Source organism: Neltuma alba, unplaced genomic scaffold (genome assembly GCF_004799145.2).
Source record: "Neltuma alba isolate B1F8T4 unplaced genomic scaffold, ASM479914v2 tig00012008_pilon, whole genome shotgun sequence".
Lineage (NCBI taxonomy): Eukaryota > Viridiplantae > Streptophyta > Magnoliopsida > Fabales > Fabaceae > Neltuma > Neltuma alba.
The window spans coordinates 27,506-51,949 of NW_021636579.1; the positions used below are offsets into that span (position 1 = coordinate 27,506).

The 24,444-nt window shown below is 39.0% G+C and overlaps 3 protein-coding genes across 3 annotated transcripts; 1 reads left to right on the top strand and 2 right to left on the bottom strand.

The window, feature by feature from the left end:
- The first annotated feature begins 51 nt into the window (after positions 1–51).
- Positions 52–4,419, top strand: LOC114720945 (SNF2 domain-containing protein CLASSY 3-like). The gene is made up of 3 exons (XM_028906685.1): positions 52–1,542; positions 2,121–2,285; positions 2,554–4,419. The coding sequence occupies exons 1-3, from the start codon at positions 52–54 to the stop codon at positions 4,417–4,419; spliced, it is 3,522 nt and encodes a 1,173-aa protein (XP_028762518.1).
- A 1,831-nt stretch (positions 4,420–6,250) lies between these two features.
- LOC114720956 (casein kinase II subunit beta-2) lies at positions 6,251–9,352 on the bottom strand. The gene is made up of 5 exons (XM_028906698.1): positions 8,867–9,352; positions 8,033–8,257; positions 7,700–7,809; positions 7,452–7,617; positions 6,251–6,722 (listed from the first exon to the last, which is right to left on the bottom strand). The coding sequence occupies exons 1-5, from the start codon at positions 9,144–9,146 to the stop codon at positions 6,592–6,594; spliced, it is 912 nt and encodes a 303-aa protein (XP_028762531.1). The 5' UTR covers positions 9,147–9,352; the 3' UTR covers positions 6,251–6,591.
- An 11,221-nt stretch (positions 9,353–20,573) lies between these two features.
- LOC114720952 (casein kinase II subunit beta-1-like) lies at positions 20,574–23,674 on the bottom strand. The gene is made up of 5 exons (XM_028906695.1): positions 23,125–23,674; positions 22,218–22,436; positions 21,803–21,912; positions 21,560–21,725; positions 20,574–21,144 (listed from the first exon to the last, which is right to left on the bottom strand). The coding sequence occupies exons 1-5, from the start codon at positions 23,354–23,356 to the stop codon at positions 21,014–21,016; spliced, it is 858 nt and encodes a 285-aa protein (XP_028762528.1). The 5' UTR covers positions 23,357–23,674; the 3' UTR covers positions 20,574–21,013.
- Positions 23,675–24,444: the final 770 nt, after the last annotated feature.

Below are 24,444 nucleotides of genomic sequence, written 5' to 3' on the forward strand. Positions count from 1 at the left end.
AGTCAGTCTAAAATAATACAGTGATAAAGGAGAGATCTTTTCTTTACAGCTATGTATAGCGGCACGGGTGTGGCAGGAAGAACTCGGTCTAGACAAGGAAACGCTGGAAAACCATACTTTGAGGATGATAATAACCACAGGAAACAGCATGAGGCTGAGGAAATTACGTCTCGAGACGACTGGTGCTCTATCGATACTGTATCCGACGACGACGAGGACGTGATTTTGATCGAAAGCGCTATACAAGATGATGACAATAAGGAGGACATAGGACGAACTCAGCCCAGACAAGCACGTGAGGATTGTGATGAAACTGCAAGCGATATTGGCTCTTCTGATGTTGGTGGTAGTGACCATAATGGCTTTACTAGAAGCCGATGTATTGCCAGAAGAACTCGGTCTCATTTCCGTGCTTCTAAATTTAGAAACACTAAATCGGGGACCTTCAGCAATCCCATTAACATCGACGATGAGGAAAAGGAGAATGAAACAACAAATGACATCCCCATCCGTCAGGAGTCTCTCCATGGTGAGGAAGTGATGCCTCTTGAGAACTCCGCTTCCTCAAGTGATGAGGAAGTAAATCCAAAAGTGATGAGGAAGCGAAATCCAAAAGTTACGCCTAACCGGAGAAGAAAACAGTTTGATGGTTTCAAGATTCTTCCGGATCATCCCCACAGTAAGGGAGTGGCGCCTCTTGAAAAACCCGCTTCCTCAAGTGACGAGGAAGGAATTTCAGAAGTCATGAGGATGCGAAGTCCAGGAGTTACTAATAACGAGAGAAGAAAACAGTTTGATGGTTTCGAGATTCTTCCGGATCATCCCCTTAGTGAGGGAGTGGTGCCTCTTGAAAACCCCGCTTCCTCAAGCGATGAGGAAGGAAATCCAGAAGTTATGAGGAAGCGAAGTCCAGAGGTTACCCCTAATCGGAGAAGAAAACAGTTTGATGGTTTCGAGATTCTTCCGAATCATCCCCATAGCGAGGGAGTGGCGCCTCTTGAGAACCCCGCTTCCTCCAGTGATGAGGAAGGAAATCCAGAAGTTATGAGGAAGCGAAGTCCTGAAGTTACCCCTAACCAGAGAAGAAAACAGCTTGATGGTTTCGAGATTCTTCCGGATCATCCCCATAGCGAGGGAGTGGCGCCTCTTGAAAACCCCGCTTCCTTAAGTGATGAGGAAGGAAATCCAGAAGTTATGAGGAAGCGACTTAAAGTGTCCCGGCCAGTGTCTGATGATGAATTAGCTAAACTATGGGCTGAGTCGGACAAGGGTCTCTATGATTGTGAGGATAACGACGGAACTCCAGAAGATAGTAAACTAGAGAAATCAGAGCCCGAGGAAGAAGATAGTGAACTGCGTGTTCCTAGTGCTTGTGATGATGAGGCAGGAATTCCAGAAGAGATCAAGCCATGTCCATCATCAAAGTCTACTTCCGGGACTGAGGCGTCGCAGCCTCTTGAGAAATTAGAGGCGGAGGAAAAATCTTTTCTATGGGCTGAGATGGAGGATGGTCTAGCTTGTGAAGAAGTTACTCCTGATCAGGTAGGTTTCATCGTAGATGTTCAACGGTCAAAGCTTATTCTTTTTGTTATATTTTTTGGTATATAGCTGTGGCTGAGCTTTAGGATTTTTATGTTGTTAGATACATGTAGTGCAGCGTATTTGAGCTTCTTTAACTATCATTCTTGCAAATTTGGTTCAAATGATTTTCATGACCCAGTGTCTTTATCTTGAAGTTTGGTAAGCTTTGGTATTTTAGCCATATGAGCATGGATGTTAAAATTATATTTTGATTCAAATGCTGTGAAGATATGCATTGAAGGAAATATTTTTGTACATTTATTAATTGTATTTTATGAGCTGTAGAATGAGGCATGAAGGCGTAATTTCTTCTTTGAATGTGATACTTTTCCACAATCCCTAATTATTTGGTCCTTCTGCTACTGGCCTAGATTGTGCTTGAAGAATAAGTTCGTGATATGTATAGGTGTGAAACCTTTTCGGTTGTACCTTGGACATTTTGAAAATCACGTTGATAATTGTGCTATTAGACTCGTTTGGGTCAACTTTGTTATTGATGCCAGGTCTTTTTCCTTTTTGCTTTATGTGTCGGTCAACAGGTTGACAATGAGCATTGTGATGACTCACGTGCGGAAGGTGAAGATAGTGTAGCTGCTCGTTGTCAGCGAGGGGATCATGTTCCTATAATGAACGATGAGATTGGGATAGTGTGTAAATATTGCTCACATCTGATTCGGGACATCAAAGATTGTGACCCTGAGTTTGTAAGTTGACTGACCTGTTTATTTGACATTTTGAAACTTAAGGGCTAAATAGAAATTAAAGATTCGAGTATGTCTCTCTTAATTGTTACCAACGCTGATAGTTGTAAGCTATGTCTAGTACAGTCCTAGTGCTGGTTGAGTCAATCGATTGCTTTTGCATATGTAAGTATTTAGAAATGGTGTTTTGTTCAGCTTTATTTTCATTTTTCTATACTAAGTTCTCTATTTTTATTTTTTTAATGAAAAACAATTTTTCCTCGATATGCAGGGCAAAAATCCATCGGGAAAATCAGGTGGGAGATACTCTTATCGTTCGGAGGATTCTAACGACTCTTTCTCTGTTGATACTGAGCATGAAAATTCTGTTTGTGATGGTAAATGTTCCGGATTTGTTACTTATGCTCCTCCCACCGGAACTGTGTGGGATATAATTCCAAGAGCGAAGTGGAGGATGTACGATCATCAGGTGGAAGCTTTTGAATTTCTTTGGACGAACTTAGCTGGTGGGACAGTTCTGGACGAGTTGGAAGATCAGTTAGATTTTGCCAGTGGAAATGGCTGCATTATATCACATGCTCCTGGCACTGGCAAAACTTTTCTTACCATTGTCTTTCTCAGGGCTTTCATGAGGAGGTATCCAAATTGCAGACCCATGATCATAGCTCCAACCAATATTCTCCACACATGGGAGAAAGAGTTGAAGAAGTGGGAACTAGGTGATCCCGTTCCCTTTCATAACTTGAACAGGCCTGATCTTTCCGGGGAGGAGACTAAAACTGCCATGACCCGTCTTCGGAGGTACGGTGGTCGTGCACGTGCACACAATAATCAAAATGCTATCCGAGGGACAAAGATTTTTTCCTGGAAAGAGTCTTCAAGCATATTAGGAATTAGCTATACATTGTTTGATAGGCTTGCTAGAAAGGGCTCCGATACTGTAAAGAATGCCCTTTTTGAACTTCCAGGGTTACTAGTGCTTGATGAAGGTCACACCCCTCGGAATGAAAGGAGTCTCATGTGGGAAGCATTGTCAAAAGTAAAGACAAAGAGACGGATCTTACTCTCTGGTACTCCCTTTCAGAATAACTTTAAGGAGCTTAATAATACACTCCGGTTGGCCAAGCCAAGGTTGGCAGAAACCAAAAGGAATTTGGAATATCTGCTAAAATCATATGACAGAGTGGAGAGTAACAGTGAAAGAAGGGAGATAGTTGCTAATATCAGAGACTTGATCAAACCATTCGTGCATGTGCACAAGGGTACCGTCCTACAAGAGCGTCTTCCTGGGTTGATGGAATCTGTGGTTAATTTAATGCCATCTCAGACACAGATGTCAACTTTTGAGAACATTCGGCGGTTAAGGGAGGGCAGGGAGGGGTCCTCTAACTGGTTCAAATTTGAATATCTGATGTCTGTAGCTTCTGTGCATCCTTCACTTTTTGTCAATGAGCTTACCAACTTGCCAGAAAGAGAAAGGGTTGAATTGAATTCGGGGTTAGAAGGACTAGAATCGTCGCCAGAGTGTGGAGCCAAAACAAGGTTTGTAATGGACTTCGTCCAGCAAATTGTGCGCATGAAGGAAAAAGTTCTGATTTTTAGTCAATATATTGTTCCATTGACCTTTCTGGCAAACCACATCAAATCGTGCTTTGATTGGAATGAAGGAGAGCAGATGATGGTAGTTCACGGGAAGACCCATGAAGGGACGCGACAGGCTTCAATTGATGCATTCAATGATCCAAGCAGCAAAGCAAGGGTAATGCTGGCATCAACCAAGGCTTGTTATGAAGGGATCAATCTGGTTGGAGCTTCAAGGGTTATTTTACTGGACACCTTATGGAACCCTTCAGCAGAAAGGCAGGCTGTGTCTCGTGCTTATCGGATTGGACAGAAGAAAGTTGTGTACACTTACCGTCTCATAACCGCAGGGACATGGGATGAACAGAAACTTTATATTCAAGCTCAGAAGGATCAATTGTCTGAGTCGGTGTTTTTTGTTTCCGACGAAGATGACCGTTGCCAAAATATGTCGCCCGGTGGTTTTGAAGATAAACTTTTGGAAAAGATGGGACGTAAATTTGGAATAAAAATCACTAAAAGGGGAGTTACAATTTTGCTTGAAAGTGAAAAGTAAAACTGCCACGTTCTGACTTGCAGTGGTAAGGCCTTGCCCTTGTTTTTGGTTGTTTAGTCTTTGTCTGCTTGCAATTGATTAGCTGTGTCCATCCTTTATCTTGAAATGAATGACTTCTTTAGCTGACAATCGCATGGCTTGGGCATTTTTGTTTTCTTTTTTCACAAACATTTTGGTTAATAGTCCTAGTTGGACAATCTTAACAGTGTCTTGAACTTGTGAAGAATTGGAACCTCCATTTATGAAATGGCAAAAGCGACTGGTGTTAACATTGTGGGGCTTAGCTTCTCTTCTGATGGTCCTCTTACTCCACCATTGGTCGCTTTTAGAAGTGAGTCCGTCGCCTCAGTAATATATAGTTGACTGGTTTCATTAATCAGCGGACTTCCTTTATGCTAGACTTGTCACTAGTTTTAGGAACCTCTCTCAACATGTATCATGTCTGTCATACGCGACTTAACACTTGATTATAAACAATTTAGACATGATTATATGTTTCTTTCTGCTGCAGATGGTATGTTCTTGTTCTTTGTTTTTTTTTTTTTTTGGGGGGGTATATCCAGGAGGTGGAAGATGATCTCTTTCACAGCAGATGACTCTTTGACTTTACATGACAACTCAACAAAATTTGTATATCATTGAAGACTTCGAAGCACACAGTACCTCTATCAGGAGAGGAAAAAGTTCGTTTTTCATTTGATGCATATGCCAAATCATGTATGTATCAGGAGAGGACAACAGACAATGAACGAAGCCAACGGTACATTCTGAAGTAATAATATTCTTCAGTTTACTATTTTCCCACGAACAAATTATTTTTATTGTTTCAGCCTCCCAAAAGAAAATATTTTTATTGGTGTGTGTTTGTGTGTGTGGGGCAGATCAACCTTTCCCTCATTCTCAACAGTACTACGAGAGTTGTAACTGCACAGAGCACCTTTCGGAGATTAGAGGATCAAAACCAGTTCATGTCGGTTATTAGTGCCTCTGAAGAAGCAAATGGCTTGAATGCACAACGTAAATGTAAATTTTTTAAGTCGTAATCTGAACAATTTGAGAAATATTTTGAGAGCAATACTACAGTCTAATTTTGTTCGTAGTAAGCTTGAAGTGGGTCCTTGTTTCTTGCGTGATGGGCTTCTAAAGTTGAATGAGAATCTGACTTTGTTTTTTTGTGTGAGGAGAGATGCAGCTCCCAGCTGAGCTTCGAATCCTAACTCGGGCCTCTCTTTCTCCTTCACCGGTTTCGGACGAGGTGTGAGCCTCTGCGTGGAAGATGGAGAGACTATCGCCTTGAAGGAAGCCACGTCTTACTTTTTTTTTTAATGTATAATTTTATGTAAAATCCCCATCAGCTGATGAGTTAGAAGCCGCATGAGTAATTTTTAACATTATTAATATTTTTTTGCCACATAGAATGACACTCGTGATGAGTTAAAAGGGCAAGATTATAAATGAAAGAAAAATAAGGAATTGAGTTATAAACAAATCATACACCAACTCAAACTTCAGAAGCTAAGTTATAATTTAAGTCAAAAATTTAAGAATACAAAATTAATTTTTCCTAATACTAATATAGGAATGAAGTATGCAGAGAAGGGGGGAAATGGAATCCGTTGTGAGAAGCAAGGAACTTTAGATAACTATCAGGAGAGCCGCCAATTAGACAACTCCGAGAAACAGGCTTGAAAAACATCCTGCTGTTCCATACAATAATTAAACAGAATGTTTAAATAGGCAGCCTTGAATATATAAAATCGGCGGCTGAATCTACTTAGGTCAGACTTAACTATTGCAATGCCACGCAGGTGATGGAACAGATGATGAAATCTATATGCAAGGGGATCAGTTACTTGATGAACAATCAATATCAGCATAAAGTGCAACAATTTGTATAAAATTAATTAGAAACAAACCAACGGAGCTCATAAAATATAAAGATGAAATTGAAATCACGCACTCATGCAATGTGTCTGCATATTTCTATACAACACAGGCCTAAGATAAATAAAACAGAGATCCAGATTGTAATCATTCAAAGGCCTTATGATCTGCTGAACGTTGCAAGAAATTCTACAATACATAGCTTCCCCACCCCCTGTGAAACCACTATACGACATAGTTAAAACATGGACATACTTTCACTTTCATGAAAAGCTTGCAATTCCAGCTTCATGGCTTATGAATTTTGAAGCCGAAAACTCTAGGTACATAGCTCTGCAAGGGCTTTTGAGGCTTCAGCTGTCCGTAAGTCATAAGAAAGACATGCGGAAATGTAGTTCCAAAATAAGCTCCATCAATGTCTACATAGAATCAAGGAAATCTGGAAATTACAGGAATAATGCCCTGCCATCAAATTGAACCTCAAGCCAAATGCGTGCGTGTAATCATATACATTTCAGATCTTAACTACAATAACAATGCTCTTACAATGGGAAGAGGGACGCAATATAAACAATAAATTACACTATATGGCTACTTGGGTTTGATGATAGATTTACCAAATGAGAATTAAAAAAAAATAAAAAAAATACCTTGTCTCCGCAGAAGGCAAAAAAAATCAGAGAAATAAATATTAAATTAGCATAATTAATATTCACAAAACTTTTAGAAGATTACAGAAAAGGCCTCCACTTTTCTGTGGATTTTTTCCTCGAGCTACCTGGTTTTCATGATTTTGACATGGAGCTGTTGGAAATGCAAATTACACTGTTTTCCCACACAACATAAACTGAAAATAAACAACAAACAGTAACTAACTAGGACAAGTGTCAACCTATAATGCATAGTATTAAATAGTAATACACTAAAGTCACATAGCATTAAAATGATTTTTCTCCTGGAAAGGGGCTTCCATGTCTTTTCCTAGAATAAACTAGCAAAGCAAGTCGGTTCTTTTCAACTGTGATTCAGGCTCAAATCCAAAATGGCAAGTTTAGTTGACAGACTAAACAACGAATATAAAAAGCATAGATTGAGAGAAGGACGCTAAAACTGGAACAGAAAATTTTCAACACTAAATATAAGGATACTGCCTTGATACTTGGACCGCGGATAGTAAACATCTTCACATCTAGGGCAGTATATTTTCACAGTACTTGATCTAGGAATGTCCGACTGACCAACTGGAAGACAGGGTTGTCCAGAGCAGTAAACTCTCGGGCACCTCCCAAAATCATAGTTTTTGTACTTGTCCAGCTGGGAAAAAACATTTTTATCAGTGCCAATTTCTTATAGCAGTAAACCATCCAAGCAGCGATCAGTGATTGCCGAATCTCACCATAGCAGCCATTCCTCTGCCAGTCAATATATACCGGGCATGAATAAGACCATAAAGCATTTCTGCTGCTGATTCAATTAACTCATTTTGTTCCTCTGAGAACATGTAATCTAAAAATTCCAACCATCCAATATTAGCACTTACACAAATCAAATCATTGCATAATTAGAAAGGTTATAAGAGTTACAGGCATACAGATGTAATCTAAATTCATCTTAGAATGTTAAAGGCAAATAAATTTTGTAGCAGAGTCATAGTAAAGCGTAATACAAAAATCTCCCATCATATATTAGTCTTGCATAAGAAGTCTAAAAATGAGAATCTATGGCTTACCATGGGAGGATTCAACATCCAAAATTAAATCTAGAGCATAATCATAGTAAGGAACTTGACTACTTAATCCACAGAGGTTGAAATCGTCTTGGATGTAGTCATCATCAACTTCGCAAAAGAATTCATTTCCTCTTAGATTGCAGAACCATGAAATCCAAGATGTGTCATCTCCATCAGAACCACTAACATCTGACTCCTCACTGTCTGTTTCCGATTCCTCTGCAACTAATGCATACAAGATTTTTATCAGCTCATTATTCATCAATGTCATTATTGGCACTATAATAATCAAGCATATACTACCTCCGTTCTTAATATAAAAACTAGTTTGACTTTTAATTTGGTCCTTACTGTTTTGTCTTTTATATTCATTTTTTTTCCAAAATAGTCATTATAGTAAGGGTAATTCTAGCTAATACATTTGATTGAAAGAATATTTTAGGAAAAAAAACAATTCGTATTTATTACAAATAACTAAGCTAATTTTTTTAATCCACTCAAATTAATCAACTAGCTCTTCTATTAATCACAGGAGGTACTATTATCTATCTGCCTATCTCACCACGCCTCCACCTTTTTGTCAACCATCTATCTGTACAACAAGTCTAGTAATGGGATAAACTATATATTAAAATGCGCGCGCACAATGCTTATCTTCTTCGTAAAATGTAGGAATTTTCTTCCATTTTCCTCATACTTCAACTCATAGTAACCAGAACTATTGCAATTGGAAAACATATCAAATACCAATAATAACGCAAGCGTCCACGCAAAAAGAAAATGACTTTAACTCGTTTTTAGAATGGTCATCCAGAGAAAGAGATGTGTGCTTACCATCTGAAACGTTAGAGTTCTTAGATATGGAGGCAGAGCGAGAATCCTTGTGATCAGCCGGTGGCTTGCCCGTCAATACAGATTGCACCGACCTATCCTTGCCGTTGATTGCCCTAGAAGTGGACGGCGAGGATCGCTCAAGCTGCTTGTCGAGAACGGCGTTGATTCGCTTTCGATCCACGGAACTCACCTCCGATTTGGACCCAACAGGTGCTCGCTCTCTGTACATAGCTCTTTCCACCAATTCCTCCTTGCCCCGATTAAATTTCACCGATGCCATAGCGCAACAACAAATTGAGATGAAGAACCCCCTAGGTCTTCGAATAAATCCAGGGCTTACGCACTTTTAGTTTCCAGGAGAAGCTAGTCCATTTCTATCCTCTCCCTTGCCTTTGTTTTGGCTTTCGCTTGCTCAGACAAAAAAATTATGGGCAAATCACACAGACACAGGCTCTTGAGAACTTTTAGAGCTCTGCAGAAAATAAAATGGCGATATTTTTATGGAGCAAAGTTAGTGGGAAGATGATTATATACGCTGATTTTTTTTTTAAAAAAAAACGTGTTTTAAATCAATAGTAGAGCACGTATTATCCAAGGTTAGATTAGATATGGCTTCTTTTTCTTGATAAAATAAGACGCCAGTTAGGGGAAGATAAATTGGTAAAATTGAGGAGAAAAAAAGCTCCCGTTAAAACTTCTGTTGTTGAAAAAAATCAAAATATCAGTACAAAATTTTCAAAGTGCCGTTTTTTTTTTTTTCCGGAATCTTTTCCCATATAACTTCTAAAAAGTTAAGATGAATCTGCAAGTTAAAATAATGGGAAAATGACAGATAAAGCCACTCCAATATATACAATTCCAGTTTGGGTCCTGGAATTGTAGAAATGACAGATTGGGTCATTGACCCAATCTGTCATTTGTATAATGAGGGCAAATGGACAAATTCGCCCTTCTGATGTAAAAGCAAAAAGAATTATACTGAAGCAAGGAAATGTCGATGACACTTATGGCTCTGTAGAATTATACTGCAGAAAGGTGGAGAACGTTGGACGGTGGGACCTTGGAAGGTGGTTGAAGCAAGCAAGGTTAGTAATTTCTCACACCACAGTTATCGTCTATTCATCCTGGGGTCTAATCACGGTGGTTTTGTTCTTCATTTTGAAGTATTGTGATTGTGGGTATGGTTGGGTAGACGTTCTTGGTCTTGAAATCTAAATGAGGTTGAAAAAAGCAAGTGAAGTAATTTTGTGCACCACAATCTTCGTCTTTTCATCCCCTACCATGATCATTTATCAATATGGGTCTATCAACGTTTTCTCCGACGAAGCTGATACAGTAAATGGGGTTACGTACAAAGGTCGAAGCATGCGTACTTATAGCGTTTCGTTGGTATAGTGAAGTTCGTATTTTTATTTGCCTGAGCTGAAGCATTTATCCATAGGGGTTTGTTGCTTTTTGGTAGGGTTTACAGTGATTAGTGTTGGGGAATGGAGGATTGTTTTTGGGAGAAAGTCGAAGCTGATTGCATGACATTGAAGTTTGAGGCATGACAGTTATGATAGGGTAGATATTATAGTTAATAGCTAATGTTAAAGTGTGAAAGCATAAACTAAAGTTGTTAATGAGTGAAGAGGTACTGTCATTTATCTTTATTTAAAGAAGTGAGAAAATATCATTATCGGTGAACTAACGTAATGATTATTCAATTGTTTCAGCTTGGCTTGCACAATGAATTGTAATATTGGCTCCACTCCTGGGAAGGAATTATTTTGTTACTTTCATGTAGATGGAGAATTTGTTATTAGTCCTGAAGGTCAAGTTAGATATCATGGAGGCAGAGTACATGCAGAAACGATAAAAGATGGAATGACACTTGAAGATTTAAGGGCAACTATATCAGAATGCAGTGGTTATGATGGTAGCAGTTGGGACATGAAGTATACTGTCAAGTATGATGAGAGGACATTAATTAATCTTGTTGATGATAGCGGAGTTAGAAATCTTTTTGTGCATAATGACATCATTGCGCATGTGTATGTATCATTGAAAGGCAATGAGACTGAAAGACATAAAATCAATGATCAAGAAATGTAAGTTATAAATTTCTTCTGGTTGAAGTTGTTATTTGTTGTGCTAATGTAGTTAATGTGGGAACAGATATTGTTAATATGCTAACAATTGTAGTTATCGTGTATGCAGAATTGAGACAGAACCACATGAGATGACTGATGCGCAAATGTAAGTAAAAATTTTTTGCTGGTGTAAGTTGCTATTTGCTGTGCTAATGTAGTGAATGTAAGAACAAATGTTGTCAATATGCTAACAAATGTAGTTATCGTGCATGCAGAATTGAGACAGAACCACATGAGATGACTGATGCACAAATGTAAGTAAAAAAATCTTTACTGGTGTAAGTTGCTATTTGCTGTGCTAATGTAGTGAATGTAAGAACAGATGTTGTGAATATGCTAACAAATGTAGTTATCGTGCATGCAGAATTGAGACAGAACCACATGAGATGACTGATACACAAATGTAAGTAAAAAAATCTTTGCTGGTGTAAGTTGCTATTTGCTGTGATAATGTAGTGAATGTAGGAACAGATGTTGTCAATATGCTAACAATTGTAGTTATTATGTATGCAGATCCGAAATTGAAAGATGGTTGGGATTGTCACGCCAGGAAATGGCTGTATCTTATATCAGTTTGGGAAACGATTATGAGCATGTGAGTCATGAAAGTACTGCTGAATGCATTCCTTATCAAGTCTCAAGTGGCTCACATGTAGGCAGTGATGGCCCGCATGAAGGCCCAAGCTCCAGTGGAGGGAATGCAGTGGCACAAATTACTGAGATGAACTATAGTAAATGGTTGGAACTTTTTACAGGCGTGGGGCAGAAAATTGCACATGCTGGTTTGTTTAGGGAGTATTTGTACAAGTTTAGCATCGCACATAACTTTAAGCTTAAATTTTTGAGGAACAGCAAAGAGAGAATGTCTGTCATTTGCAAAGTGGAAGGTTGTCCATGGAAAATATGTGCAAGTGCATTGGGGAAGAATGTTCCATATCTTCGTGTCACCACATTCATTAATGAGCATGTCCATAGTGCCCAAGATAATTTGCAAGTTAGACAGTGTGCAAGATCTAATATGACATCCTGTATAATTATCGATGAGGTGAGGAACCATGTTGACAAGCGGGCAAGTGAAATAAGGACAAAATTGCAAACAGAATATGGTCTGAATGTTACATATAAACAGGCATATAGGGCGAAGGAGAAGGCAATAGAAGACATACATGGTAGACCTGAACATTCATATATGTTAATACCATGGATATGCCAAAGGCTGAAGGAAACCGATGAGAAAACAGTAGCTGAATGGGTAGCTGGTCCTAACTACAGATTTGAGCGTGTGTTCATCGCATACGGGTGTTGTATAGAGGGTTTCTTGGCTGGTGCTAGACCCGTTCTGTATGTTGACGGAACTCATTTATCTGGACCATATAAGGGAACACTCCTCGCAGGTTCAGCATATGATGCAAATAATGAGCTGTTGCCTTTTGCAATGGCTATTGTAAAGGGAGAGACAATTGATGACTGGACTTGGTTTATGTCTATGATTAAAAAGATAGTTGGCTCAAAGCCATTAACTATTGTGTCAGACCGTCATAATGCCATAATAGGAGCTGTACAATCAGTGTTCGGTTCTGACAGGCATGCTTATTGTTATAGGCACGTTAAGGAAAACTTTTGTGCAGAGTGGCTGAAATTGAACAGAGGTAAAAGGAGCAGAACACGCTCCAAAGAGGATGCATTAATGCTTCTTAATAAAATTGCATGGGCTAGGGTTGACGATGAATTTGACAAGGCAATGGCAGAAATGAGGGAGTTCTCTCCAGAGTTATTTGACTGGCTTAACAATCATGGGGATGTAGATAAGTGGGCTGTGAGCAAGTTCCCATATAAACGATGGGATAATATAACCACCAATATTGCTGAATCATTCAATGCTTGGATGGTCAAGGAAAGAAAGCACAATGTAGCCCAAATGATTCATGAGCATCGTGAGAAAGTTGCGAAAAAGATGCAAGCATCAAGTGTGGCAATGACAAAATGGAAGAGTTGTATAGGGCCAAAGATAGAGACCAAAGTAAAGGAAAATGTGGAGGTTAGTAAGCAGTTCATTACAACAGATTATGGTAGGGGAAATGTCAATGTCCAAACCTCACGTGGACACCACCGAGTGAGTCTCAGCTTGCACCATTGTAGTTGTGCAGAGTGGCAGATGACGGGGATTCCATGTAGGCATGCTTGTGCAGCGGTGAAAACTGTCCATGGTGATATTTATGATTACATTGAGGGATGGTACAAATTTTCATGTCAGCAGAAGATTTATGGGAGGTGCATGATTCCGGTGGTCACAATTGACATGCCAAATTTAAATGACTATAGGATGGAGAATATATCTAATCAAATTTTGCTGCAACCCCCAATCACAAGTCGGGCTCCTGGAAGGCCTAAGATTACAAGGCATGAGTCACAATACCAAGACAAAAAGATATACCGCTGTACTCAATGTCATCAAGTTGGACATACTAGAAGGACGTGCAAAAACCCAAATCCAAGTTGATTTGGGATGTACACCATGTGATGCGTCATTTTTTTGTTAGCACTGTAGGGCCATTTTTTTGATTGAAAAAATGTAAATAGTTTAATGTATTGGCCATGTTGGTTTTTGGTTAATGGCCATGTTGGCATTATGTTGTTAGGTATGTTTTTTGTTGGTCAATGCTTTAACTGTTATTGTTATATCATTGTAATTACTGTGGACGGTTGGGTGGGTGATGTCCTTGACAATGAAACATTAAGTGGAAGCATTATCTTAATGTCCACTTGTCATGAAACATATGTAAATCAGTTATTGTGATGTATTTGATGATTATTGGTTAATGACTAAAGTGATGTTGTTATTCTCTATTCTATTGTTGAAGTTGTGATGCATTTGCTGTCATGTTATATTTCCTATCTACAATTATGCTACTGTGAGTAGTTATTGGTGCATGACAAACGTGCATGTAGGTAATGCTTAAACACTTCTAGTGAATTGTTGATCAGATGTGGGTAATAACCTCATCACTTGTACTGGCTCTCAATGAAACTCCTCACGGGCCATTTCTGCGTACGTTGATATAGTAAGTAGTTATTTTCTACACCGATGTAGGTAATGCCTACACACTTCTAGTGAACTGGTGATTAGATGTTGTTAATAAGGTCATCACTTGTACTGACTCTCAATGAAACTCCTCATGGGCCATTTCTGCGTACGTTGACATAGTAAGTAGTTATTTTCTACACAGATGTAGGTAATGCATACACACTTATAGTGAATTGTTGATCAGCTGTGGGTAATAACCTCATCACTTGTACTGGCTGTCAATGAAACTCCTCATGGGCCATTTCTGCGTACGTTCATATAGTAAGTAGTTATTTTCTACACAGATGTAGGTAATGCCTACACACTTCTAGTGAACTGGTGATTAGATGTTGTTAATAAGGTCATCACTTGTACTGACTCAATGAAACTCCTCATGGGCCATTTCTGCGTACGTTGACATAGTAAGTAGTTATTTTCTACACAGATGTAGGTAATGCCTACACACTTCTAGTGAATTGTTGATCAGCTGTGGGTAATAACCTCATCACTTGTACTGACTCTCAATGAAACTCCTCATGGGCCATTTCTGCATACGTTGATATAGTAAGTAGTTATTTTCTACACTGATGTAGGTAATGCCTACACACTTCTAGTGAATTGTTGATCAGCTGTGGGTAATAACCTCATCACTTGTACTGGCTCTCAATGAAACTCCTCATGGGCCATTTCTGCGTACGTTCATATAGTAAGTAGTTATTTTCTACACAGATGTAGGTAATGCCTACACACTTCTAGTGAACTGGTGATTAGATGTTGTTAATAAGGTCATCACTTGTACTGACTCTCAATGAAACTCCTCATGGGCCATTTCTGCGTATGTTGACATAGTAAGTAGTTATTTTCTACACCGATGTAGGTAATGCATACACACTTATAGTGAATTGTTGATCAGCTGTGGGTAATAACCTCATCACTTGTACTGACTCTCAATGAAACTCCTCATGGGCCATTTCTGCGTACGTTCATATAGTAAGTAGTTATTTTCTACACAGATGTAGGTAATGATTACACACTTCTAGTGCTTTCTCAAATCGAACTAGTGAATGAATATAATTATTCATTGCGCACCACTAACTACAAATCAGTGACTAGTTATTTGCTTAAACGAATATAGGTAACGATAAAAATGTTATAGTCATCCTTTAAATAGATCTAAGTACTGAACTTAATAACAAGTCGTAACTTGGTAATCACCCAGAATTTTACTATGTACATTACCGGTACAGCATCATCCCTATGAAATTACATGGTTACTATTGAAGAAACCTTTCCAAATTGTCCTATACACATGTAAATACTAATTCTTGACACTCTTATTGAGTTGATCGCTGTCGTTTGCTTTTTCTAGTATCTTCTTGTTCCTCCAATAGTGTTAAGGCAGCATCACGACATGCATTGTTAGGATGATTAACCATCCACCACATTAGATCACGCCTGAATTGAGCCACTTGATCCTGCACAGACATTGAGTTCCTCGTCACATAAGGCAATAATCAATCACAACAAACAATAATTAATTACATAAAACGTACAGGAGTATAATTAAGCGCTGCCTGTGGATGCCACGATTTTAACCATAGCATAACATAGACTCCACAGTCCTTGCTGCACACAGCATGTCATGACGTGTTAACAATTTTGCCCAATAACATCCAGCCAACCAATCAATTTAAAGAACAAAAAAGTTAATCACACTCACATGTTGTTTTGTTTTGCAACATCAGGATAAATTATATCAGGCTTTGGCTTCTTCCCAATCAACTTTGGCTGAACCAATTCTATAATATCGTGAAACCGGTCCCGCTGGATAAAACAATAGCAATCAATGAAATAAAAATGGAACAGATTAATTATAAACAATAATTGGTACATACACAAATGTTGTGGAACTTTTCCATATCGTCAACAATTGTTCCCTTCTGCTTGTTCTTTTTCTTTGGCTGCCCACTAACATATACGTTCAGTGAATCCAGCACGTAGAAGTTCATGACCTTCGGCTCCAGCACAAAGCAGAACCAGTGTTGGTCTACAAGTGCTGGTCCCAAAATCAAGTCACAATCCCCAATGTTGTAACCAACATGTTCCTCTTGTAGTTCCTTCTTGCTCACTGCAACACTCCACCCTGGACTACAAAGTTTGGACTGCAAAATATGACACTATAAGCATATTGACGTAAACTATTGCTGAAATTAAGTAATATTACAGCAATCTTACCATCAAGTAGGCATCAAATATGTGTCGTCTAACTTGTCCACCCCCCTCTTTTATTTCTCCCATCAGCATGTGGCACACCATTGACATGACCTGTTTGACACATGAGAAAATTTTTAAGTTTCAGCTTGCACAACATCTGTTATACACAATAGCTAATCAGGTGGAGATTTCATTACATGGTTACTAACTCTATGCATTCCACCCAATGACCTTAGATCATCACGAGTTACATGGAAGTCATACAACTCAACCAACCTCCTGCAGATCAAGTAGTCATTTTGCTTACACAGGCCACAAAAAGTTTCATTCACATTTATTTAATAGCAATAAAAGGCTTACTTGTCACCATCAGCTGAACTGCACATTTTGGAGACAGTGATGAAAAATTTTTCCTTGTCATCCATCTTCCGGTTTGTTCTCTTCACAACCTTTGGCACAACCCAGGGAGACTGTAGTTTTGGGGCGGGCTTCATCGGCCTTTTCGATCTTCTTACTTGTTCTGCCTTGTCCGGTACTTCCTCTTCATCCGATGCTCCTCCTTCAGCATCTGGGTGAATGATGGTGATAGGAGATAATTGCAATGCTACTTGTTCAATATCTTCCTCTTCACCTTCTTCCTCCTCAATATCATGCTCAGAATCTTCATTTTCTCCATCACCATCCCTGTCCTTCGCACCATCATCTTCTGCATCACCATCCCTGTCCTTCTCACCATCATCTTCTGCATCACCATCCTTGTCCTTCTCGCCATCATCTTCTGCATCACCATCCTTGTCCTTCTCGCCATCATCTTCTCCATCAGCTTCACCTTCAAGTTGTTCTTCCTCATGGGGCCGTACATGCCTTTTATTGTTAGATTTCGGCCTGTACTCCCTTCCCAGCTGTACCTTCATCAGCTCATTGTCAACAATAGCCACAAGTTTGTTGCTATTTTCTCTAATCATCCCCACCAACCTCTCACGCAAATCCTTCAACTCCTATAGGAAACCAAAAAAATTTTCAGTATGTATTGTTATTTCAAAAATATTTGAGAAGGTTACAGAAGTTTGTAAACATGACATATTACTAAATAATATAAACAAAATCACTATTTAACAAGGTTGCCTTTACCGGGTCTAGATAAGGTACAGATTCGCTTCCTCCCTTATTATCAGGCACTCTAGCACGCCCTTCTGAATAGAGAAGTCCAATACGGCTCTTTCTTTCTTTATTACTCATTTCGTTGACCCTCTTATCCGTCCAGAATGATATGGCCTCAGTGTGGTCATGCTTTGCACTTTCAGTTATAGGAAAATACTCAAGCAAATATAGCTGTATCACCAATTAAATGACATTAACACTGTTACAGTGGCAAAACAATAACTAATAAAAAAAATGCATACCAGTAACAGGTATATGCATCCACCAACATTGCAGCTGCCATCCTGCTTCCTCACAACCCTCAAATAATCTTCCATCTCCTTCGACAGCTCTTGCACCACAAACGTAGCCCAATCATATTCCACAAATGAATCCTTTGTTGCAGCCACCACCTTTATTAGTCGCTCACTTACTCTTCCACTAGAAGTGGGGCATAACAGAGTTCCAAGTGTGTGGAGCATAAACAACATTTTAAATTCATCACCCTTCTTTTGTCCAGATGTTATCACCTTCAAAATATCTGTATAAGACTTCTGGAAATAATTAAGCCTAAGGCTTATAAATGCAGGGTCGTCCTCAGTAACTTCAGATGTCACCTCCCTTCTCCCAACATGGGGTATGCCTAGGAGCATTTGCACATCTACTGCATCCAGTTTTCTAGACATTCCCCTAATGAGAAATTGCTGCGTTGGTGGATCATATGAACGCATCATAGCAGCACAAATGTCTCGAGGGAGTCTACGAAGTCTCAACTCTAGCAACCTTGACAACCCCATTGCTTGAACCTCGTCTTTCAGATCCTTGTTGTCCTTAACATACGCTGCCAAGGAAATGAACTGTCCTAGTGCACTACGACAATGAAAAGGAAGCTGGTAGTTGCTCGTTGTTGCCTTTGGTGGCCTTGTTTTCTTTGCCTCATCTTTATATCTTTGTCTCTCTGATTCAGGCAGTTCTTTCCATGCCTTTGTCACTGCTTTAGTGCATTGGGTCACATTCTTGAACTTCTTCTTACACTTATTCATAAACTCAGTTCTAAACAGAAGCAACCCGCTCCTCACAGGTTTAGATGGACCTTGTTCATCAGCTGACATATTTGTTATCCTGCAATAGCCATCAATTTTCATCAACAACCATCATCACCTAATCCCTTCAAACATTTCTATAACAAGAGAACAAACCGAACGTCTCCAGTTGTAGACATGCAGGAAACCAGTTCAATTTCAATGACGTTTGCTCCAGATACAAAAATAAATCCTCAACAATTCAAATACATGATCTACGATGACTTAATAAGGAGCAGACCCAATTAGCAATCTTTTTGCTTGAACTGATTGTTTTTGCAACATGCATAGAAATAGTGGACTCTAATAATCAAGGATACATTATTTCCCTCCACCCTCACTCAGCAGCCATGCTTGACATAGAAGAACGACCTTAGATACTCTGTTCTACGGGTCTGTCTACTTCCAAAATAGTGATGCCCAAGCAAAATGATGCAATTGAACAATTATATATATTCATGTCAAACGAAATAGTTCAACCTTTAACAGAAAAAATTATACCCACAAGACAATGCAAATTAGAACTCATTCGTAATGATCAAAACACTTTAAGAGTGAGTTCATCAACAATAGCCAGAAAAAGTTCGGAATCCCCACAACATCAGTTCTGTAATCTCTATATTCAAATTACTTCCTCTGTAACAACCTCGCCACCTTGCCGCTAAAAGAACTTAGTGTCATTTTCTCGGATTTTTTCAGGAACAAAATTTTTTCCAACCGAATCAACAAACGCTCGCGATAACAGTATACGCAGAAAAACAGATTAACTACAAATGAAATGAAACAATGTTATTCGAGCCGAGAAAGAAATGAACGGAGAGAACCTGAATAAATTCTTTCACAGCCACTGAATGAAGGAAAGAAATGAGCGCCAATGCCCTAATTTCCCTTCTTCTTCTACCACCGGATTTGCTTCTTCTACCACATGCGACTGGCAGCCCTTTTCTCCCTTCCTGAAATCTGCCTTCTTCACAGAGAAAAATCGCTTCCTCCACGGTCTCGTTGCTTCCCGCCTCTTGCTCTGTTTCTATTTTCACTCAGCCGTCGCAAATTTGTCCTTGTTTAAAATTGAAATAAGGGCGAATTTGTCCATTTGCCCTCATTATGTAAATGACAGATTGGGTCAATGACCCAATCTGTCATTTCTACAATTCCAGGACCCAAACTGGAATTGTATATATTAGAGTGGCTTTATCTGTCATTTTCCCTAAAATAATTTTGGACCATACCATTATTTATCTTATTATTTTTTTTTAACCAGAACCATACCATTATTTATTGAAAATGAGGGAAAAGACCAAGATTGCTAGCGGTGGCAATTAAACTCCCAGTCCCAGAGCGCTTTCCTTGTAGTGTGACTCAGATTCCGACCATCGTACTGTAATCTTGGACTCTTGGTAGTGAGGCCTGAGAGACAGCCTGATGGCCATTTCTTTGTCAATATTTTGGTCAAGTCTGGGCTTTTCAAATTATCATGTAGTATAATTTTTATTAACTAAGTGAGCACTTTTCACAACAAAATGACAATTAAAAGAGATAATTGTATCTGCGGACTAGAAACTGATGAGCCGAGTGCCCTAAAGACTGGAATAAATAACAACAGGTTCCCCATCAAAATTCAAAGCGACGTCACAGGGGATTCGTTGTCAAAACAAAAGGGAAGTCCCACAGTAAACGGTTACGTCCAGGTAACCCTTGATGGAAACCGTAACATGTATGAAAAGCATGCCAATAAAAAGATCAAAATGGTGGGGGGTGGGGGAGGGGAGGGATTGGAGCTGAGATGGTTACAGCGTTGGAATGACGAGAATATGTCACCCGTCGGTTTTGTATTCCAGTCCTACTAGACAGATGAGCAGAAAAAATTTGGGTGACGTGTGTTTTCTGCGGCTGAAAGGGACATATTCTGTTGGGTCGCCCGCAAGAAGACACAGCTTCCCTCCCACAAAATAGCAACTCCCGTACACAGCTCTCAGCATTTTGTGAACACATTATCTTATCCAACTGTAGAACTATGTGCATATAAAATATATATATATGTGTGTGTATAAAAATGGTCCATCCCAAGTTTCCAATGCTATGTAAATGAAGAAATGCTATAAATGCGGCAGATGTTAGCAATAGTAAGCCCACAATCAAAACAACTACTGAGAGAGGTTTGGTATGAGAGAACAATTAGAAATACACCAGTAGAAGTTCATGGAAGAAAAAACATCAATAAATGTGCATCTGGACCGATTACCTAACCTCCTAAACAACTTTTACAAAAGCTCGTTGATTCTCTCTTATATGGGATTAAGGCTGATGGGATTTGAATCAAAACTAAGCACGTGCTGCCAGCAGGACATGTCCAATGTATATCTCTACAAAACTGAAGAATACCGAGAATACAAAATAAAGATGCCATCCCGCTTATTATCCACTAAGCTTTTCAGGGGATGTGACACTGCAGAGTGAGTTAAACTCGACATGTCCAGAGTATTCTTTTGGTGAAAGTTTGAAATTTCATTCAGTTTCAGGGCTTGTGAACTTTGAAACCAAAAACTCTTTGAACATAGCTCTGCGATGGTTTTGGTGGCTTCAGATGGCCATAAGTCATCAGGAAGAGGTGAGGAAATGTGGTTCCAAAATAAGCTCCATCAACATCTATATGCGTTAAGGATACTTTGATAAGAATTACAGGATGGACTGTTCGCCCATAAAGTTGAGCCCACGATTACAAAAGCCAAGGCATAGAGCAAAAAGCAGCCATTCCAAATACCATATCAAACTCAGGATTTAATCACAGTAAGAAAAGTTCGATAGAATGGGAAGAAAAACCTGACAATCAACAATATGAATAGTTGTCTGAGTTATCGAATAGAAAAGATCACAGTATAATCAAGTTAAACTTTCTTCTCCTGGGGATAAAAAATGTTGTTAGTTCTAGTTTTGCTCTTTTTCTTCAAAATTCAGAAAACAGAGTACGCAAAAAAATTCCTCTCAAAGAATAATATAGGATATCCTTTTAATCAAATCAAAAGGGTTAAATATTTCAATGGATTTATTTACATAAGGATACTGCCTTGATACTTGGACCGGGGATAGTAGATGTCTTCACACCTAGGACAGTATATCTTCACAGTACTTGACCTAGGAATGTCTGACTGACCAACGGGAAGGCAGGGTTGTCCAGAGCAGTAAACTCTTGGACACCTGCCAAAGTCGTAGTTTTTGTACTTCTCCATCTGCATTCAACATCATTAGAAGTGCCAACAATAGCCACAGTAAACCATAGAACATAGAAAGCTGAGGGAAAACTCACCATAGCAGCCATTCCTTTATTTGTCAAAACATATCGAGCATGAATCAGACCATAAAGCATCTCTGCAGCTGATTCAATTAACTCATTCTGTTCCTCTGTGAACATGTCACCTATACAATCCAGTCAAGCTATTGTTATATATACAAACTACAGAACAGAGGATCCTGTGTACCTGTATGATGCCTGAGATGCGACTCCAATACTCGTTACAGTTTATATTATTATTGATAACGATGATTGTGCAAAAGTATCAGATAGGCAATCAGAGAAGCATTCATATCAATGAACAAATTGAATTTAGCTTTGAGGAGAAATAGTTGAATTAATTCGGTCAAACGACATAGGCAGCATGAGAAACCCATATCCAGCATTCCAAACTGATAAGTGAAATATATGAATATGAACATACGCTTACCATGAGAGGATTCAACATCCAAAATTAAATCAAGGGCATAATCAAAGTAAGGAACTTGACTGCTTAATCCACAAAGGTTGAAATCATCTTGTATGTAATCATCATCAACTTCACAAAAGAATTCATTTCCTCTTAGATTACAAAACCATGAGATCCAAGAGGTGTCATCCCCATCAGAACCACTAACATCTGATGCCTCACTGTCTGTTTCAGATTCCTCTGCAGCCAATACGTACAAGATAAATGTAAGCTAATTAATGTCAGTCTTAGCAGTTCTACATTATGTTCATAAAAGCATTCTATCTCTCCAATTTTCTCCTACATTCTTATTCTCAGCTCTCACCTCCGCTTTGGCAATATGTCCAGCTATGCTGAGAGCTGACATTTTTTTTCTTCTTCAGTTTTTATCCAATAGAACCAACAATGATAAAATTTCGAAGACAAAAGGAACTATGTACACACATATCAACCTGTAAACGGTAGGCCAATAGGATAATAAGTTAGCAGATATCATACCAACGTTTCTACCTCCTGGCTTTCTATGATATGCCTCTCATATATCCAATCAGATAAGTTGAACGTAAAATCCCTACTGCAACAAGCTTACACAATTTCGATACTTTCGAAGTGGTACAAAACATGATGCTGTCCAGAAGGAAAAAAATGAGGGTAGAAAATACAAAAGTCAAGGGGGAAAAACGAAGCTAATATGAATAGTTTTCTATCATCTTCCATCGAAGTTCCCTCCCACCAAACAGGTTTTGTCAAGAAAAAAAAAATTGAACTCCTGTGCTATTAATACAATGGAAAACAGATCGGATCCTAATATAAGGGGGTGAAAAAAAAGACCAGAGAAGAACAAAGCTTCCGACAACAGTAAAAGAAATAAGTTCAAAGCGATTCTAACCATCAGAGGCATCGGAGTTCTTAGAGACAGAGGCAGAGTGAGCGTCCCTGTGATCATAGGGTAGTTTAGCAGCCCAAATGGATTGCGCCGCCGCACTGTCCTTCGCCTTGACTGCCCTGGAAGTGGACGGCGAGGATCGTTCGAGCTGCTTGTCGAGGACGTCATTGATGCGCTTGCGATCAACCGAACCCACCTCGGACTTGGACCCAACACCACTTCGCGCTCTGTACATGCCTCCACCTCTCAAAACTTACCCAATCCCAAAATTAACAAAAATGGCACCGAGTCATAGCTCGCAAAGCCAATCGCGAAAGTAGAGCATCTTGGAGGCAGTTTAGAGATCTGGCGGAGAAGCCATGGCACAAATCTATGCAATCCTGTAATGGGTTAGGTCTGGGGAGGGATATGGATGTGGGGAAGAAAGGAAGGAAGAGAAAAGAGTGTGGCGTGAACAAAAATGCTATGAGCATCACCTCTAATATAAGATCGACTAGTATAGCATATAGCCATATAGGCTTCCAAAATGTTTGTTTCGAATTCGGGAATATTGGTGCCCATGAACAGGCGGGACAGGATTATAGGACAGCTCACCCTGCATTTTCCTTGGGAAGAATCTCCCAGCGTAGCCAATAGCCATCCTCTGCACCGCACGTGATTGTCACGTTTCCTGGGCCCAATTACTTTTTTTTTTTTGGTGCTCAGAGTACCTCTCATCCTATTACTATTTTATTCTCCCTCTCTCTGTGTGTATTTTCTTTTGACTCCTGTTGTTCTAATACCATTTCTTTCTTTGGGATTTTCTCATTTAGTTCTCCATCCACAGTATAAATAATCGAGATTTGAGACTCATCAGAATACGAATTCTGCAATAACACAGCACGTCTTTCACCTACACTTATTCTATGACTTCCTTTGATAATGGTCCACCTAAATTCTAGTGTTTAACGATCACAAAAAGAGTGAGCACTGTGCACTCGATTAGTCCTATATTATATATGGTGCCATTCCCATAAGGAAGGCTACCTACCAAGAATTTTATTCAAAACTCGAAAGAATCCTTCCATGAATGATGTCGGCAAGCAATGGATGGGCTTAGAATTAGAGATGGGATTAAAATTTAAGATTCATCAGTGTACTACTGCTGCGCTAGGAAAAAGGAATTTTACTTTGTGGTACAGAAATTAAAATATATACTAATATTTTTATGTTTTTATAATTAATATTTAATAATACATAATTTTATTATTAATTTTAGAAAATAAACAAAATGCATTCTTATAAAACTATCCTTTACTTCATTTCTTTGCGATTTCATCTATC

Excerpts from the sequence above, each read along its gene's own strand:
- LOC114720945 (XM_028906685.1), top strand. The coding sequence starts at position 52 with ATGTATAGCGGCACGGGTGTGGCAGGAAGAACTCGGTCTAGACAAGGA. Across the intron at positions 1,543-2,120 it reads AAGAAGTTACTCCTGATCAG|GTTGACAATGAGCATTGTGA; the intron begins GTAGGTTTCATC and ends GTCGGTCAACAG. Across the intron at positions 2,286-2,553 it reads AAGATTGTGACCCTGAGTTT|GGCAAAAATCCATCGGGAAA; the intron begins GTAAGTTGACTG and ends CTCGATATGCAG.
- LOC114720956 (XM_028906698.1), bottom strand. The coding sequence starts at position 9,146 with ATGGCATCGGTGAAATTTAATCGGGGCAAGGAGGAATTGGTGGAAAGA. Across the intron at positions 7,810-8,032 it reads GGATGTTGAATCCTCCCATG|ATTACATGTTCTCAGAGGAA; the intron begins GTAAGCCATAGA and ends TGGAATTTTTAG. Across the intron at positions 6,723-7,451 it reads GCGGTCCAAGTATCAAGGCA|ACATTGATGGAGCTTATTTT; the intron begins GTATCCTTATAT and ends GATTCTATGTAG.
- LOC114720952 (XM_028906695.1), bottom strand. The coding sequence starts at position 23,356 with ATGTACAGAGCGCGAAGTGGTGTTGGGTCCAAGTCCGAGGTGGGTTCG. Across the intron at positions 22,437-23,124 it reads GAACTCCGATGCCTCTGATG|AGGAATCTGAAACAGACAGT; the intron begins GTTAGAATCGCT and ends TATTGGCTGCAG. Across the intron at positions 21,913-22,217 it reads GGATGTTGAATCCTCTCATG|GTGACATGTTCACAGAGGAA; the intron begins GTAAGCGTATGT and ends TGGATTGTATAG.